Source organism: Moschus berezovskii, chromosome 17, assembly GCF_049115385.1.
Source record: "Moschus berezovskii isolate FMDL1 chromosome 17, NW_MosBer_1.0, whole genome shotgun sequence".
Taxonomy (NCBI): Eukaryota; Metazoa; Chordata; class Mammalia; order Artiodactyla; family Moschidae; genus Moschus; species Moschus berezovskii.
In genome coordinates, this window is record NC_142476.1 from 52,507,259 (window position 1) to 52,527,007 (window position 19,749).

General features: G+C 36.9%; 1 protein-coding gene and 1 long non-coding RNA gene across 8 annotated transcripts in view; one reads left to right on the top strand and one right to left on the bottom strand.

Moving 5' to 3' along the window:
* The window catches only part of LOC148775158 (uncharacterized), a 4,841-nt gene extending 1,987 nt beyond the window's left edge, over positions 1-2,854 (top strand). Inside the window, exon 2 of the long non-coding RNA XR_016039628.1 lies at positions 954-2,854. This is a non-coding gene — a long non-coding RNA (uncharacterized LOC148775158). The remainder of the gene's footprint in view (positions 1-953) is intronic.
* DNM3 (dynamin 3) overlaps positions 1-19,749 on the bottom strand; it is a 670,947-nt gene that overhangs the window by 292,939 nt on the left and 358,259 nt on the right. For all 7 annotated transcript variants that reach the window (XM_088845459.1, XM_088845461.1, XM_088845462.1 and 4 more), the window contains one exon: positions 14,911-15,024. In XM_088845459.1, the coding sequence (XP_088701585.1) occupies positions 14,911-15,024 (114 nt within the window). The remainder of the gene's footprint in view (positions 1-14,910; positions 15,025-19,749) is intronic.

The following is a 19,749-nucleotide window of genomic DNA, read 5'->3' on the forward strand; positions in this document are numbered from 1 at the left end:
AAAAATGTTCACTTACCCACCAGCATCCATCCTTACTAAAGAGAAGTCAAAACTTTTGATCACTCTACAAGAGATTTGTTTTTTAAAAACAACCCACTTTCCTCTCTCTACGGAGACTAACCCACCCATCTCAATGTCTAAATAATAACTAAGAGACCATCACTCATAAATACTAGCTTAAAATAACTAGAAGTCAGGCTTTAACCTAAGAAAAGACAAGAAATTCCTGCACAAAGATTGAAACTTTCTTATTTGCTTTCTTCTACCTTTTAAACCTTGGTGTGCTACAAATTATGCAGATAGAAGTATCTGTCAATTGTTTGAAGCACTCTCATTAAGATTTTTTTTTCAGTTTTAATAAATAGAGGTAATAAAATAAATTAAGGAAAATAATTAAATCTTAGTTTTGAATTTCCTAACTTTTTGTGACAACCAGTTTCCTGGAGTTGCTTTGGTTTAATTTTGCTGTAAAACACTTAGAACAGGATTCATTTTTTGCATTTCTTTCTTAAGGTCATAAATAAAAGACCAAAAAAAGGTATATGACCATATATAAAATAGAAGGTATAACAAAATATAAATAGCTATTTTATATTTTAGTTATTTTGAGTGATAATGAATTAATATTCACTGAACAGTTTAGAAGACAGAAAAAAGTCTGCAATATGTTTTTAGCCTTCCATCTTTTATAAAAGCTTAGTGGCAGGTTCAATATAACCATAAAGTGTACTTATGCCACATTCTTACTAAAATTGTGCTTTTAAAATTTTTTAGAAATATAAATTGTCCAAAAGTCTTATAAGTAGAATAAAATCATTTTTTAGCAAGATTTTCCCCCTGAAAAACAGTTATGGTTTTTCAGACACAAAGATATTGGGATATCTTGTTTTAATAGAATTGCTTCATATTAAAGGATAACATAAACTCACAAATATTTCTTTCTATTTTTTCAGGTTGCATGCATCATTCCTTTAATTGAGCAGAGTTAACTGGATCAAATTATTATGGGAGAGAGAGGGAAAGCTATACAGAATTACAGTAATTTTAAATTTCCACCAGTATGCTCTTTGTTAGTGAATCACTCCATAAATATTTTCTGTTGCACTGAAGGCAGCAACAGTAACGAAACAGTTACTTAAAGTATTTGTTTTTGCATACTCTGGCCTTGTAATTATCTAAGTAGCAGCCAAGTTTAGTGATGGTTTTGATTCTGTCAAGAAAAAATAATAAGTCTTCTACTCAGAAGTGATGACCAGAAACAGAATCTGATATTTATTTTTTGAAATTAAATAAATAGAAAGTTGCACTTACCAACTTTTTGTTAAAACTGTACCATATCTAATCACTGCATAAAAATTCAGATGTGTAGAACAGTCACTTTTTCAGTCTCTAAAGTCTAATTTGTTCTCCATAAACTTTCTCTTCTCTATTTTCGCAGAATTTTACAATTAAAGGGAAATAACAAACTATTTGCTTCCTTAAAATTCTTTGGAAAAAATTCCCTAAGTACACACTCCTTGGACAATAAGGTTTTGTTTTGTTCTTTTAAGAAATTCTGTTTATTGGAATTTTTACTATCTAGATATTTTATTTTTTAAAGGACAGAGGAATTCATTAAATATCTCTAAGTATGTGAATTGATCATTTATATTAAAATAACCAGTAGAATTATTCTCAAGTCACCAGAATGAAATTTCCTAACTGTATGTTTACCACTATTAACTCTTTCTTATATGAATTTTAAGGAAATTTTTTAAAGGGTCTGATTTTCCTTTTTGGATATGAAATCAAGTTTCCTTTTCCATGCTTAAGGTACTATTTTGTAACTGCACTGCACTAACATGTCCAGAACACACTGTGAGCATCACTATGAGCAGCAACCTTTTAGATTATACTCTCTTGATTCATGGCACAGCCCTGTAGTTAATTAAGAGGAGAACTTAAGCTCACAATTGCTTTTTATTTGGTTTTCACGGCCATACTCTAAAACTTGCATTAAAAAGAATATGAGAAATTTAAATAAATTTCTGTTGCTTAATAAAATATTGATGAAAATACATTCCCTTGTGAAAATCCCACTGTCAAAGCATCAGATACCAAAGTCCACTGGTTGAACTGTCAAATACTTTAGGCTCATTAATTATTATGAATATGGCTTCCATTTCCATGTAAATGAAAAGCTTCTTTTTCATGGGCAAGGTTATGGTACTTATCCATTACAAGAAACATGTATAAACACAGTCTTTATCTTTAACCTCAGTTTTAAAATATGCAGAGTTTTCGTGAAGAGGAAAAACATCTGGTTCAATTACTCTGAACTCTGACTGCATGTGGGCCAGTAGTAATATGAATTGGATTTAAGAATAAACCGTGTGTTTAGTCTTTTTTGTTGTTGTTTTTTCCTGAAAATGTCTGTGTGAGTTTTCTGTTATGTCAATTATCCATGTTAGCACATTTGGAACAAATGTATCAGTGTACTTTCTGAATAAAGTCAAAAGTCTAACTTGTTTTTAGCTCCATAATGTTTTAATGTTTAATTCTATTGTGTGTTTTTCTCCCTTTCCCCTGACCTTCCAAAATCACCAAATCTGGAAAACAGACTGATTGTATCTGCCCATGAGCAAAGGAAACCCGAAGGAACCAAGGGCCTGGCTGGACGGAGTTGTCATGTGTCTGCCTGTCTACACTTGCTGTGCAGAACATCCGCTCACCTGTACAGCAGGCACAGACAGGCAGTCACATGACAACCCAGCCTGAATGACAACCAGCCATTGAAAGAAAGCAGCCCTCACACCATAGCATCTACACCAAGAGCTACAACCAAAATGAGGGACGCGGGGGCCTGGAGTTTTAATTTGTTGGTTTCTTAACTCGTATGTATTATTATTATTATTCAAATATTGAAACCCACCAAAAGTAAAGTGAGTGGTGCTTATGAAATATAATAAAACCCATTTCTGAAAATATTACTGTGCTTTCTATAGTTCTCTTTTCCTAATTGTTGTCAGTAAATTACTACCCTTGACATTGATTGTACACAGCTTTGCAGCACCCCCTAAATAAATATAACTTCAGCCTGATGCTTGACAAAGAATAAGTAATTCCAATAATTCTACTTCCCAAACTAAGTTTAGTTTTAGTTTTGGAACTAAACTAAACATCACGACTTTTCAAGAGAAAGAGAGGAAGAAAAGAAAAAGAGTGATGAGATAATATTCCAGGGATCATGTATTTTGAGTCAACAAACTCTGCCAGCTTGGGTTTGGGTAAAACACAGTGAAAAGAGTATTTACTTCCAACATAATTTCAAATGTATTAGAACAATTGCTTCTTTTGATATATAGAAAGCTGAAATTGAAGCTCTGATATTTCCAAGTGTCACGATGTACATAAGTTTATTGCTGTCACTGCTTAATTAAGAAGGAACTATATTGTTTAAGGTGGTATTTAAGGGGCCAATGCACATGTATTCACTTGGAATACATGTTCCCATTCACTGTAAACTTACAAACTTTTGAAATGTTCAGGCAATTCAATTATTTTCAAAAAGAACAAAGAAAGGCATTAAAGGATATGCAGCGTATATTCTGCCATATCTTTTGAGGAAATATCAAAACTTCGGTTTACACCCTGTGAACGGATTGAAATGATCAGGGTCAGCCTGTTTATACGAATATTTCAAACATTCAAGGGTAAAAAGCAGGGAGATGGGTAAACTTAGAAATTTTGTCAACTTTGATTGGATTCACTAAAATGTTTTAACTTTAGTATTTAGAACTAATTTTCCTCTTTCTTAGAAAGTTTTGGTCAAGTTTTAAAAAATATTGCATAAGATTACCAAATTTGGGGGGTTTTCTTAAATCTAAACATTTCAAGTGTACATTTTGGACTGCATCAAACTATTTTTATTCAGATATTTCATTTTTAAAATGAAAGATTTAGTCATAAGGCTAAAAACCACCAGGTTCAAAACTTCTATTATTATGTGATATTTTACCAACCTGACACCATAGTTTCTTAAAAATAACAATAAAAACAGTGACTGGGAAAAACTAATATATAAAAATATGATTAAAACTAAATTCTTGCATTTACAATCTGGCCTAAGGAAATATGTAATCTGCTAAAAAGTGCAACTGCAAAACACATCATATAATGAAGGTTTTTACCTTAAAGAAGAGTCCCCTGATCAGCAAATAAAGTCCTAAACAATAGTTCACAAAATGTAAAATATAAACAGGAAGACAATATAAAAATGTCTTATAGAATATTTGCATAGAATCACCCAACTATAAATGCTTTATATAGCCTGTAGCAAACATATCTGACAGAAGTCCACATGTGGACCCTGCAAGGCAGTGCCAGTGTAGTGTTTGATAGCTCTCTGACTGACACAATAGCTCGGTCAGAACATAAAGGAGATCTTTCCATTCCACCAAACTCCCAAGGGAAAGCTAAGGAGGCCAGACCAGCACATTTATCCAGTATGATGTTTCAAATAATTTTCCCTTAAAACAGGAGGTTAACATATTGGTTTTGTTTTTTTTTTATCTAAGCCTGAAAGAATGTCATATATATACATATACATTCATATATGTGTATATATTTATAGATATGTAAATCTTTTAAATGAGTTACATTTAAAATTTTTACTCTTCCAGGAAAGAGTAATAGATAGGGTAATATTTTTCTTCTAATATAAACTTCTGAGTACAACGAATAATACATATGAAGGAATGGGTTTAAGTCTATAAGTATTTTTAACAAATTTGAGATAGCATTTACTATTATGGTTTGTTGAATATAATACCATCTATTTTTCAAAATTATAAATCTTTGGATAATGCAAGAACTTGGAAATGTTTATATGAAATAATCCTGCATTAAAAAGCATAACATAAGATGGCTTATGTATATGAAAAAGCATACATATAACTATGATCATGAAGAATTTAAAGTAACATAAATGTTTTAAATCTTAATATTTATTGATAATTTTTTTAAAGTAAAAATACCTAAGCTTTGGCTAACTAAAACAAATGAGCGAGGAGGAGTGTGACTAGTGTTCACAGGGTCAATCCTGACCTCATCAGAGGGAACATACAGATCTAGCAGGAAACAGCCAGAAACTTGAAAGTGTAAGTGCAAATGGAAGAAGCCAAAGATTTCTATAACTTCTCCATCTCACAACTTTTGCCATTCAGGGATACAGCTGTCACTTTGTTTCCTATTACCAAAGTTACATGTGTCAACTGTTACAGCTACATAATAAAACAATACTAAGTAAATATCCCTACAAGGGAATTATATAATCTCTTTATCACGCTATCCAAACACATAAACCCACAAAAATGAGGCCTGTAATTTTTGAAGAGTCCAAAGAACATCCTTATTTCAATGCAAATTTTGGATTATCTTCAATACTGTAAGGTTGGTACATTTCCACTGGAAATACTTCTGCTGAATTACCCTACTTCCCTCGGAGTATTTCCCTTATGATTTTAATCTTCATGTTGGCCTACTTAAATGGAAAAAATATTGACTATGTACTATCATTATTCATAAACTAGATTTTAACTACCATTTACACTTATTGATATCAAGAAAAATAAGACTCTTTTTCCTTGAATCAGAATACCCTATTCTAATGTGGGTTTTTTTGGAATATTTTAAATAAAAACCATCACATTTTTTTCCAAAATTGATTTTAAGTATTAATGTAAAACTATCTGAATCCAAAATCCTTTTGAAATACAGTTTCTATTTTATTCCAATGCCTTGCCCTTTTTAAGGGCAATCCCTCCAAACAACCATGCAAAATATATTTATAATGTATGAAAATGACATTGGGAAATTTATTTTCTGCATAAATTATCTTGATTCCAGGAAGTTATATGATCAGAAGGAAAAAAAAGCCCATTAACCTTCAATGATGAAAATTAAGAAAAATTTAAGACAGTCTATCTCTAGTGGTAATTTTACCCTGTAATTCAATAATTTGGTTTAGGCACTTGAGATAGGAAGAATGATGAATAACTATACTGTGTTTTATTTATTTGTTCAACCACATTGTCACGCAACCAATATTCACTTAGCATCACCTGTCAGTACCGTCTACTGGTGGTAGAACATGGTACAAGATAGTGGCTCCTTGTGTCAGGAGGCTTACAGTTTAGCAGGAACTTAAGCAATCAACCAATACTTAGGACATGTAATGAATTTTTGTCATTTTACCATCTGAAAAAAAATCCCTCAAATTCATCCATTTCTGTCAGCTTCCCTCAAACTACTTAACCCAAGCTGCCATTACCTCTTACTATATCACAGCAATAGCTTTCTAACAACTCCGTAATCCAGCTTTGTCCCCCTCCACTCCACTCTCTACAATCAAAAAGATCTATACAAATTTCAAATCCTACTATGTGACTCTCCAGATTAAAAACTTCAAAGACTTCTCATCATTCTTAGGATCAAAATTTATAGAGTCCTTTTCTCTGTTCCAGTCACAGTGGCCTAAATTCAATTTCTTATATTCATCAGGCTCAATCTTGCCTTAGGCATCAATACAAACTTTCTCTGACCTGATCAGTTTAACGTCGCCCCCATCCATGTTGTGAGTCCCATCCCAAATACTTCTTAAATCAAACACATCATTGTATTTATTTTATTCATAGTTTGCAATCTGAATCTCATAGGTGTTCTTGATTATGTTTTCTTTATCAAGAAGTATCCTTCATAAGGGGCTTCCCAGGTGGCGCTAGTGGTAAAGAACCTGTCTGCCAATGCAAGAGACACAAGAGATGCAGGTTCGATCTCTGGGTTGGGAAGATTCCCTGGAGAAGGGCATGGCAACCCACTACTGTATTCTTGCCTGGAGAATCCCATGGACAGAGGACCTGGTGGGCCATAGTCCACAGGTTCACAAAGAGTCAGACACAATTTAACCGATTTAGTATGTGTGCACACATCCTTTATAAGAGTGGGGAACTTGTTAACCACTTTATCCTTAGTGGCCAGGATAGTGTCTGGTACATAACTGGTGCTAAGAATATATTTGTTGGGAAATAGGTGATTACGAGCATAGCACTGACACTTAGTAGATGGCTAAATTACTCATTCTCTTTGAGTCTCAATCTTCATTTTTAAAATGGAGAATGTACATGAAATATTAACTAGACTCAGTGCCTGGTAAACTACAAATGATAAACGTTAACCATTATCATGATGATCATCATCCAGACCACCATTCAGATTGAAACCTGGGCTTCATGAGTTTAAGCAGGTAGAATGAATAGCAGAGATATTTTTTACAACCACAATTACTTTAGAACTAAGGAGCAACTTGTAACTAGAAGTCCATTTGGCTTGGTTGAGCATTTTGACTAATCTGGATATACAAAACTGAGCCTGAAGCGAGGGCTGGATTACATGCTAAGGGGAGCTGAATGGATGCACATAAAAGAATGAGGAAACATGGAAACACCTTGAGTTTGGGGCAATCCAAACTGATAGCACTGAGTAGAGTGATGGGAAGGGGAAGAGAAAGAGGCCAATGTACTCTCCTTGGACTGGGCCAGCACAAGGCTAGAGTTGCTAAGTAGGGTGTCGTCAAGTGGTCAAAAACTGCTGTGCAGAGGGTTGTCTAATGTTATCCTTAAGGTTGTTTGAATTTCTGTATTGCTTCTTCTAACCCTTAGTAAATACAAGTACTACAAATATCTTTATGTTATTATTTTGATAGAAATCAAAAGAACTGAGTAGGATTCATCCAAGACCTCAAGGGATGTATGAAGACATACAAGTCCACAAATCCAAGCTCTGTCCTCACCCCCATATACAGCTCCTCCTTGACCTGGGGTATACACAATGACAGAATGCCCTGGAGAGGATGAACCCAAGAAGAGGCATACATAGCCCCTAAAAATGTGTGCAGGGCCACTTTTGTAATAATGTTAAAGGATAATATGGGCTTCCCTGGTAGCTCAGCTGGTAAAGAATCTGCCTGCAATGCAGGAGATCCCAGTTGGATTCCTAGGGCGGGAAGACCCAATGGAGAAGGGATAGGCTACCCACTCCAGTATTCTTGGACTTCTCTGGTGGCTCAGACAGTAAAGAATCCACCTGCAATGCAAGAGACCTGGGTTCGATCCCTGGGTTGGGACGATTTCCTGGAAGAGGGTATGCAACCCACTCCAGTATTCTCGCCTATAGAATCCCCATGGACAGAGGAGCCTGAAGGGCTATAGTCCATGGGGTCACAAAGAGTCAGACACAACTGAGCAACTAAGCACTGTACAGCACAAAGAATATATAGTCAATTATCCAATAGATAAATTATGTTTTCCATAAGCACATTGGATTATATAGATTCTCTGAAGATTACAGGTGGAAATAACATTGCCTGGGACACCAGTTGGAAACCTTTCTATTAAGATCATCTGTCAATAACATTACAAATATCATTACTGTAACATAGAATCATGGTTCAAAACATGTGGTCCACAGATGTTTGAAGGTGTTCATGAATCTATCTAAAACTTAAGGATAGGGTAGTCAGTTACTTTAAGAATAGGAAGAAAGCAGGGAAAATGTTGGGGACCTACTATTACCATCATACCAACTATAGTTTAAAATTATTATGTGGGGTTATCACGCCATTGCCTCTGCCATCTTGGATAGGAAATCACATAGTTTGATATCACCATCTCTAACTCACAGGCTGGAGGAGAGGAGGCATGGAAAAGTCTCACTGAAGAGATAGAATCTGAATTTCCTCTTACTCTCTGAGCCATACCATTCTCTGCTGAAAAATTCCAGATCCCACACATCTTTTCTCACAATAGGAAATGACAACAAATTGGAAATTAGAAGGCATGTGAGTCAAAGAATGACATTATTGTTCAGTTCAGTTTAGTCACTCAGTCATGTCCGACTCTTTGTGACCCCATGAACTGCAGCATGCCAGGCCTCCCTGTCCATCACCAACTCCCACAGTCTACCCAAACTCATGTCCATTGAGTTGGTGATGCCATTCAACCATCTCATCCTCTGTCGTCCCCTTCTTTTCCTGCCCTCAATCTTTCCCAGCATCAGGGTCTTTTCAAATGAGTCAGCTCTTTGCATCTACATTATTGTAGGAGGGTGTAATATTACTTGCAATGATAAGAATAAATATATAAATGTGATACCTAAAAGTTCATAAAGGCACTTGTATACATATGGTTTCTTAGAGTTGTACAAATTCCTTTTGAGGTGATTTGGTCAATAATAGTCCCTGTTTGATAAGCTAAAACAGAGGTTCAGAGAAGTTTGACTTGTTTCAACACTGGCAGTTAATCATAGAAAATTCACATTCTCTAGTATCTACACCCTTTTCACTGCACCATTGTCTATATGGTCTTTCGTTCAATTAATGTCACCCTGTAAAGAGTTTGAACCATTATTCTTTAATCACACGTAACTGGGCTGGAAGAAGCACAAGCTGGAATCAAGATTGTTGGGAGAAATATCGATAACCTCAGATATGCAGATGACACCACCCTTATGGCAAAAAGTGAAGAGGAACTAAAGAGCCTCTTGATGAAAGTGAAAGAGGAGAGTGAAAAGGTTGGCTTGAAGCTCAACATTCAGAAAACAAAGATCATGGCATCTGGTCCCATCACTTCATGGGAAATAGATGGGGAAACAGTGGAAACAGTGTCAGACTTTATTTTTTTGGGCTCCAAAATCACTGCAGATGCTGACTGCAGCCAGGAAATTAAAAGATGCTTACTCCTTGGAAGGAAAGTTATGACCAACCTAGACAGCATATTAAAAAGCAGAGACATACTTTGCCAACCAAGGTCCGTATAGTCAAGGCTATGGTTTTTCCCGTGGTCATGTATGGATGTGAGAGTTGGACTGTGAAGAAAGCTGATTGCCGAAGAATTGATGTTTTTGAACTGTGGTGCTGGAGAAGACTCTTGAGAGTCCCTTGGGCTGCAAGGAGATCCAATCAGTCCATTCTAGAGGAGATCAATCCTGGGTGTTCATTGGAAGGACTTATGCTAAAGCTGAAACTGCAATACTTTGGCCACCTCATGCGACAAGTTGACTCACTGGAAAAGACTCTGATGCTGGGAGGGATTGGGGGCAGGAGGAGACAGGGACAATAGAGAATGAGATGGCTGGATGGCATCACCAACTCGATGGACATGAGTTTGAGTGAACTCTGGGAGCTGGTGATGGACAGGGAGGCCTGGCATGCTGTGATTCATGGGGTCGCAAAGAGTCGGACACGACTGAGCGACTAAACTGAACTGAACTGAACTGATACTTCATAAGCCATTTACATTTACTACAAACCTGTCATAAGTTAAATAAAACCATATCTATTTATATGACATAATAGCTATTTATTCAACAGCCAACTAGATCATAATGAAATCATATCAGCCTAATTACATAAGAAAGCAGAAATATGAAAGAACATAGAAACAAACAATAATTCTCTATGCTAATTTGAATGTAAGTTATTAAATAAATGACAAACATGTAACTTAATAATATTTACAGGGTCACATTTGCTTTACTGAGAGAGAAAAACTGCCATGGAACAGGATTTCCAAAATATGTAGGTACTGCTGTGAGAGATATCAGGGGAACAAAATACAAACACTCCACTTACCAACAAACCGACTCCAAAAGTTGAGTAAGAACTCGTGCTTATTTTCACAAAGGAAAATTTTAAATTTGGGGTTTTCAAAGTTGCCCACAGAAACATGTTTAATCCATATCCAGAAGCACAGTTAAGTTATGACAGCAAGGCTGGTATGAAATCTAAGCATCATTTAAAACTGCTACTAAAGGATGGGTGTTGAGGGAACAAATTCAAGAGGCCAGAGAGTGATCACTACCTCTAAGCCCCACCCACTCTCCTCACATTTCTCCTGACCTCCTTTCTCCACACCCTCTCTTCCAGCCTCATCTCCCAGCATATGCTAATAACTATTAACTGAATAACGCTGAAGAGCAAGGAACAGTGCTGACGCCTCCCTTCTGTCCCACCAGCAGGCTCAAAGGTGGCCTGCGGTGGTAGGAAGTGCTGGTAAGAGAAACTGAGCAGAATAGAGAACCAGGGTGACGGTAGCCAAGAGGCAGTAAGACGGGAATGAATGAGAATGGTTCTAGGGGAATAAGGCTCTGTCCCACTGACACAAAAAAATTGAAGATAGGGGTCATGAGTCAGGCATTAATATTTGGAAAATTTCCTACCTGTTTTTTTGAGCAGTTTTTAATGAGAAACAGTATCTAATGACTACAATGTAGCTGTATGTGGCCCATCAAGTTGCGACCCTGAACTTGAGCTCTCCTCTCCATCCAGCACAAGCCACCATCTTCTTTTGCTTCAACCACTGACACAGTCTTCTAACTAGTCTCCCTTCTTCTCTTCTTGCCAACCCCACTCCATCCACATACACATTCCATTCCACACATCATGCTCAACCCAGCAGCCAGAGTGATCTTTCTAAAACAGAAATCCAATCAGGTCACAGCGGATGACACAGGCAGATGGTTTTCAATTATCCTTGGGATAAAGTCCGAATCACTGGTGGGGCCTGATGAGATACCTCTGATTTTATTTCCTATTTCTCTGTCTTACCCCTCCTCCATCTAAGCTTCCTGCCCACTCCCACCCTGAAGGGCTCTTCAATACAATCTTCTACATAGTTCATCATTCCAGTTTTGCTGCACTGTTACTTCCTTCCAAACACTCGATCTAAAGGTTCCTTCTCCCATCAGTTTCTAGCTCATTGACCTATTTTCTTCAGAGCACTTAATATCTGATTTTGTATTATTAGTCTAGTAGTTAGCTCCATAGGGCACTAAACTTACCTGTCGTTTTCTCTTTTTTCAATTACTCTAAACTAGGAAAGCAACACTTTTCTTAACTTTCTTCACTTCAATCAACCCAATTTGTTTCGAGGGTCATTGTTACCCACCCCTGGCTCTCAAGACACATACCCACAACCACCTTCCACATACATAACATTAATAAAAATGTTCTCTGGCACCCAGTTACTAACTGCACACGTGTATTTTCTATTTATTGTAATCAAGTGCTCATGACAGAGCTTCAGCAGCAGAGATTTTGTAAAAAGCTATTCTGAGTTTACAGCAGAGAGGAGGGGCTGACGGGTGACCATGAGCTCACCAAGCCCTCAAATCCTCCTCCTTCCCTGCAGAGAGCATCATGTGCCTTCCAACTGGCTTGTTTCAGTACCCACACAGCCCAACAATGACAACAACAAAACCCCTAAAGCCATACTCCAACGGTAGTGGCTAATCTGAGTCTTCAGAGCCCCTGATACTAGCACTCAGGGAAAGGTCAATGCCGGGATGCCTGGAACACATCTTAATAAATCCTCATTGGGACGAGGTTGACTAGGAAAACTCCAACACCTTGGAGGTTCTTGCCTCCATTTGTGGTTGAAGGCATAAACTCTGGAGCCAGACAGCTTATATTTAAATTTCTTCTTTGTCATCAAGCAGTTGTGAGACCTTGGCAAGTGAGTTATTCTCACCAAGTGTTTTCCATAAGAAAAACTGAACCCAAAGAAATGACTTTTCAAAAGGTTATGTTTTTTCCTTCATTTACTTACCTGAAAAATGAAGATAATTATAGTACTTATCCTTAGGATTATAATGTGGATTAAATGAGTCATTTTTGAAAGTTGCTCAGTCGTGTCCGACTCTTTGCGACCCCATGGACTATAGAGTCTATGGAATTCTCCAGGTCAGAACACGGAAGTGGGTAGCCTTTCCCTTCTTCAGGGTATCTTCCCAATCCAGGGATAGAACCCAGGTCTCCTGCACTGCAGGCAGATTCTTTATCAGCTGAGCCACAAGGGAAGCCCAAGAATACTGGAGTGGGTAGCCTATCCCTTCTTCAGCAGATCTTCCTGACCCACGAATCGGACCGGGGTCTCCTACATTGCAGGTGGATTCTTTACCAGCTGAGTTATGAGGGAAACAAACAAGTCATTAATCAATATAAAACTAAGAATTTCCTGGTGGTCCAGTGGTTAAGAATTCACTTTCCAATGCAGGGAATGTGGGTTTGATCCCCAGTTGGGGAATTAAGATTCCACATGCTGTGGGCCAACTAAGCCTGTTAAACTGCAATTAAGACCCGACACAGCCAAAAGTAAATAAGTATATAAAGAAAAAAATAAAAATAAAACTAGTTATAATTATCATGCTTCTTCAGCAAGGTCTTTTGCTTTCCCTGGAATAACTGAGAGAGACTTACAGGCCAATCTGTATTTAAATGTACATGAATAATCACCTAAATCCTTGTAAGCAAAATGTGTCTAAGAGAAGATTTAGTAGGGCAACTGAACACAAAAGAAGATTTTCTGTTTCCTGATGCTTATATCTAGGAAGGCATCTCAGAGCTCCGGAATCTACAGTCTTTAAACATTGGAGCTTCCACAGAATTAAGAGGGTTATCTAAGCAGCCAGCACAGGAAAGAAACCAGTGCTAATCCTCAGACTCATGACCAATGTCATATTTGACTGAAGTTAGTAAAATACATGACATAAACATTTGAAATAAAGCTTTTGAGTAGAAATTTCCTTTGGGTCTTTCTATAGGATTTGATTTCCTTTTAATTTGGACTTCCCTGGTGGCTCAGATGGTAAAGCATCTGCCTACAATGCAGGAGACCCGGGTTCAATCCCTGGGTTGGGAAGATCTCATGGAGAAGGAAATGGCAACCCACTCTAGTATTCTTGCCTGGAAAATCCTATGGACAGAGAAGCCTGGTAGGCTACAGTCCATGGGGTCGCAAAGAGTTGGACACGACTGAGCGACTTCACTTTCACTTTTCATTGCAGAAAATGTAGTGGCCCTTAGTGGGTCATCTGATACTTAGTCCACACACTGTTGTGCACAAAGCACTTAGAACTAGGCAGGACACAAAGCTTTCCTCCTATAATTTGAGAAAATACTTTGTAGTGCTTTCAAAAGCTATCAAGCCAAGAGTGGAAGGACTTTTAACTTAGAAATGCTTGCCATTTATAGCCAAACACAACTGACACAATCCCACCTGTAAACAGTTTTGCCATCACAGAGTATTCTTAACCAATGTTTGCATGCTGCATTATAAGCACCAAAAACGTCTCACCTCAGACCAGAGCTATTAAAATTTCCAAAACACTGAAGAATTTCCATCCATGCCCTCCCAAGTTTACCAGTATCATTTTATAGCACTTTAATGCTAAGACTGATTTTCGTGTGTGTGTGCTTTTCTATCAGATTTAAACAAGTAATAAGTCACAGGACCAAAATTATTAACATTTAATGTGAACCAGAACACCATAATTATCATAACTCATGCTTTTACATAGATATCAAATTCTCAAAGAAAAAATTTGTATAAACAATTATCTGGGACTCACTTGAAGACTAGTGATTTGGACATTTTCAAAAGCCTGTCATTTGAGACAGATGTCACAGCAACAATTCCAAAATGCTTTATTAACTCTGCATCACTGCTATTAACTTTGTTTCTACGATGATCTATTACCTTGAGTATTTTCAAAACATTATTTAATGAAAATGCCTTTCACTATATCGGTAACTTGCCATTCTTACAAAGAAGGAAGTTTTCAACTACAGGTCCCTAACTCCATTCCATTAGGTAAACAAACATGTGAGTACATCACAGAAATAAAAGATATTTGAGGGAACTACTGTAGCATTTAAAATCTATGAGGAAAAAACAGTGTTTCTTCAAACAAACATCCCAAGCCAAGTCTTACTAAATGAAAACCACCAGCGTCCCAAAACTGTATATCACAATAAAATCAATTCATCTGAAACAGAAGCATTTTAATTTAAAAAATTCTGTCACTTTTGTGACTTACCTCATCATCTTTGTACCAGGACAAACTTTCAGCAGTAAGGACAAACCAGTATCCCTTAGAGCCTCCTTTCATGATGCCAATGTTGCTGATGGTTAGCCATCCCTTGCGAATCACCTTCAAGAGAGCACAGATCGGCAGAGATGTTTAGTTTAATGTGAGCCTATGGGGAACACAAGTCTTGTCCTAAGTTAAAAACGAGATACAAGTTACAGTAAGAACAGCATTGTTTCCTCAAAGCTCAACTTCTCTTAAACTATTCAAAATAGCCTATCTTCCAAAAGCCCAGATAACCAGAGGGAAGTCTCTCCCATCAAATGAACAAAATCAAATCAAAGTTGCAGATTCGTAGGGATGGTAGAAGCACAGAGACTGAAACAGGAATAAAATACAGCAGATTAAATGCTTGTGCCTGGCCTATTTATGGCACGGCTGCTACAATTAAAATATATTTAGTTGATTGGATGAATAGCAATAGATTCCCCATGCCCACTGTCTCTTATCCCTGTCCAGCCCACTGGCCCATTTGTTTGCCTGCTTTGCATCTCAGAATTTCCACCAGAGACTGGCCACCAAATGGTGAAAAGAAAACACTCAAGCCAACCAATTAGTTCCTTGTTAACAGCTCTAAATAGGCTGAATGGGAGAGAAAGCTGAAACAATATGCTAAAATTAAAAGTTTGAAGTTTTTAATGGTGCAGATTTATCCATCTACTTCTGGTTGTTTTGCTAAGCTAAAGAATACCCAGAATCATCATAAAAACCTTTAAACAGTGTTTAACTTTTCAAACATTAACAACTTGGATAGAAAGAATCTACAAATGGCATTTAACTGAAGATCTATTTATTTTCTCATGGTTGTTGCAAAGTTAAATTCTGTTTTCCATGTGGCATAGTTTACCATTTCCTCTATGCTAGATAATTTTTGTTGTCACAGAAGTGAAATACTACATGGAACTGTAATATCACTCTAAATATAAGAAATCACCCTATACCCACATGTTCATTATGCTAGACATCCTGAAATATTTTTAAAAATTACTTACTGAATGACTAATGACTGTCACTTCCTAAAGGTAAATGGAAATACCCTAATAATCAGATTTTATTTTTATATTTACATTTTATTTTTAAGTTTTCTTGTTGAAGAAGGAAAGCCAATTCTAGGGAAAATTGTGAAATAAGTCAAGGGCATTATTGATCTTCCAAGACTCATTCCACACTCCCAGTCTCAGTTACCCTCGATTCCCTGTTTCAGTACCTACTAGCTGCTGCTGCTGCTGCTAAGTCACTTCAGTAGTGTCCGACTCTGTGCGACCCCATAGACAGAAGCCCACCAGGCTCCCCCGTCCCTGGGATTCTCCAGGCAAGAACACTGGAGTGGGTTGCCATTTCCTTCTCCAATGTGTGAAAGTGGAAAGTGAAAAGTGAAAGTGAAGTCGCTCAGTCGTGTCCGACCCTTAGCGACCCCACGGACTACAGCATCAGCTATTTTTTCCTTTTTAACTCTACAGACCCCCAGACAGAACCCCATTCAGGCCCACACTAAGGCAGTACGACTGTTTAAAATTACTCCTTCTTATCCTCTGCTTCAGAAAGAAGGAAACAATACTTCTCAAAGTATGGTTTATACCAGCTAATAAAATAAAATGGTTATGGTAAATAATCATTGGGATGCTTTCTAAAAACACAGATTCTTGGGACAACTACAAATCCACATGAATCAGAATAGATACATATGAAACCCAGGAAGCTACAGATTAATACTTTGCAAGGTGAGTCTTTTTCATACTAAAGTTTGAAAACCACTGCATGTATACATACAATCAAAATTTCATTTTCCTTACAGTAAATAATCTCATTTAATTTTTAGTAAGAAGGAATTGGTTATTTCCCAGTAAGACTGTTACCTATACCACCACAGCTTACAAACAGCATACTCAACATAGCCCACTCAATGAAAGTATATTCACTATTTCATTTTATCAGGCATCTCGGATAAAGAAGTCTTCCAGATACTCTACAAACTGCAATAAGAAAATCATCGTTTCACTTGTTGATAGAACAGGCTGGCTTCATTAAGAAGAACCATGAATTCAGTTCAGCAAACATTTGCTAAGAACCTATCATATGTCAATATGAGAAAGGTGATGATGCTACACCCTGCCCTCAAGAATTTTACAGTTTTATAGGGAATGAAGATCCATAAAGAGATAACTTCAACATAATAGTGTAATAAGAGATATATGCTAAGTAAGAGAAGGATACTGGATACAACTTAAGAAATGTAAATAGTTAATAGGCTTTCCTTGGAAACATGGTAGCTCAAAAGAGCCTAACAGAATTCAAATTAGACAAAGAAGTAGTTCTGTCTGCCTGTTTATTTGTTCTTCATAAAGAAGGACAAAAAAAGAACACAATAGAAAAGAGCCACTTCACACTGAAAATATGAGTTGGGATGAAGAAATTGAGGCTGGAGAAGTGGGGGTAAAGTCAAAGTCAATCCAGTTCAACAGACCCCAAATTCTAGATAAAACTCGCAAAATAAAAATAAATTTCAAATATACATGTAAATTTATTAAGTATATATGACCATTGTTCTACTAAACTGTGTACATCCACAGAAACAGACAAAGAAACTTGAAAGTATGATATGAAGATGAAATAAATATTTTATTTTTTTATTTTGTGGGAGAAATCTATTTGTTAGGTTTATAACTTTGTTATTGACTTCTCTGTGTCACAGAGTGACAGTACTGGCATCAACACACACACACACATATTTTAAATACTAATAAATCTTAACTTTTGTTTTCTATATTAAAAATATGTATTTAGATGTTCTATTATATCCTCCTGCATTCCAGCGAATTTTCCATGCTCCCTGAGACAAACTAGGTTATGTAAGCTGCTGAAATAACCCAGGTGAGAAATGACCAAGGTGTGAAGTAACATCATGATGAAGAAAGCATAAAAATAAATAAACCTACTGGACAAAAACCTAGGAGACAAAATCGGTAGGACTTATGACTGAAAGGGGGATTAGTGAAAAGAAAGACTCTAGAACTGCATTGTACAGTAGCCACTAACCACATACGGTTATTGAGCCTTAGTGACTAGTTTAATCTCAGATGTGTGATAAGTGTAAAATGCACAGTGGATTTTGAAAATTTAATACAAAAGAAATGTAAAATATTTCACTAAATGTTTTCAAATGTATCACATGTGAAAATGATAATATTTAAGATATACTGTGTTAAATAAAATGAGGCAGGTGAAATGAATATTAAGAATAGATTTTATTTAACACAGCATATCTTAAATATCTTTTATTAATGTGACTTGCATTATATTTTTACTGGACCTTGTGCTATTTATTCTAGAATGATTCTGAAACTCATGGGGCTACCAAATCAGAAGGAGTAGAGGAACAGAACCAAGTTTTAGAAGCGAGGGAGTTGACGGTGAATTCAGTCAAGGCCATGTTGAATATGAAGTATCTGTAGGAAACACATGGGCTTCCCAGGTGATACTAGTGATAAAGAACCTGCCTGCCAATGCAGGAGACATGGGTTTGACTCCTGGGCCGGGAAGATTCCCTGGAGGAAAGCATGGCAACCTACTCCAGTATTCTTGCCTGGAGGATCCAATGGACAGAGGAACCTGATAGGCTACAGTACATGGAGTCACAAAGAGCTGGACAAGTCTGAAGCAACTTAGCTTGCATGCATATGGGAAATACAAATAGATGTGACCTGACCTCTGATACAAAATGGAAATGTTAGGACTGGACATTTAGACTTGTGAGTCAAATGACAAGCATTGATAAAACTGTGTGAAATAGTAGTGGCTCACAGTGGAATCCTTGGGAAAATATAAGGTTGGTACCAAAGTAATTTCAATTTTGCATTGTTGAATTTTGCCATTTGATATTGGAATATATTCTTGAATAAATGTGGTTAAGTTATACATCATTTTAATGAATATTTATTGCTTTATGTTTTTTCTAATGAATTACTTCTTGCTGTTTATATGTATTTTACACCAAAGAAATTATGGTAGACAAAAAGCAAATTTGAACATTTTTCTTATTCAAGTTCAAAATGAGTCATAAAGCAGTGGAGACAACTTGCAATGTCAACAACGCATTTGACCCAGGAACTGCTAATGGAATGTACAGTGCAAGAGTGGTTCAAGAAGTTTCGCACAGGAGACAAGAGTCTTGAAGATGAGGAACATAGTGGCCAGCCATCAGAAGTTGACAACGGCCAGCTGAGAGGATCATCCAACGTTGACCTTTCTATGGTCATTCGGCATTTGAAGCAAATTGGAAAGGTGAAAAAAGACTGACTGCCTCGTGAGCTGACTGCAAATCAAAAAAATCGGTGTTTTTGAAGTGTTATCTTTTCTTAGTCTATGCAACAACAATCAACCATGTCCTGATCGGATTGGGATATGTGATGCAAAATGGATTTTATATGACAACCAGTGATGACCAGTTCAGTGAATGGACCAAGAAGCTCCAAAGCCAAACTTGCACCAAAAAATGGTCATGGTCACTGTTTGGTGGTTTCCTGCCTGTCTGATCCACTACAGCTTTCTGAATCCTTGTGAAACCAGTCCATCAGAGAAGTATACTCAGTAAACTGATGAGCTGCACCAAAAATTGCCATGCCCCAGTCAGCACTGGTCAACAGAAAGGGACCAATTCTCCACAGCAACACACAATAACCCAAAAGTTGAACAAACAGGGCTACAAAGTTTTGCCTCATCCATCATATTCACCTGAACTGTCACCAACTGACCACTACTTCTTCAAGCATCTTAACAACTTTGTGCAGG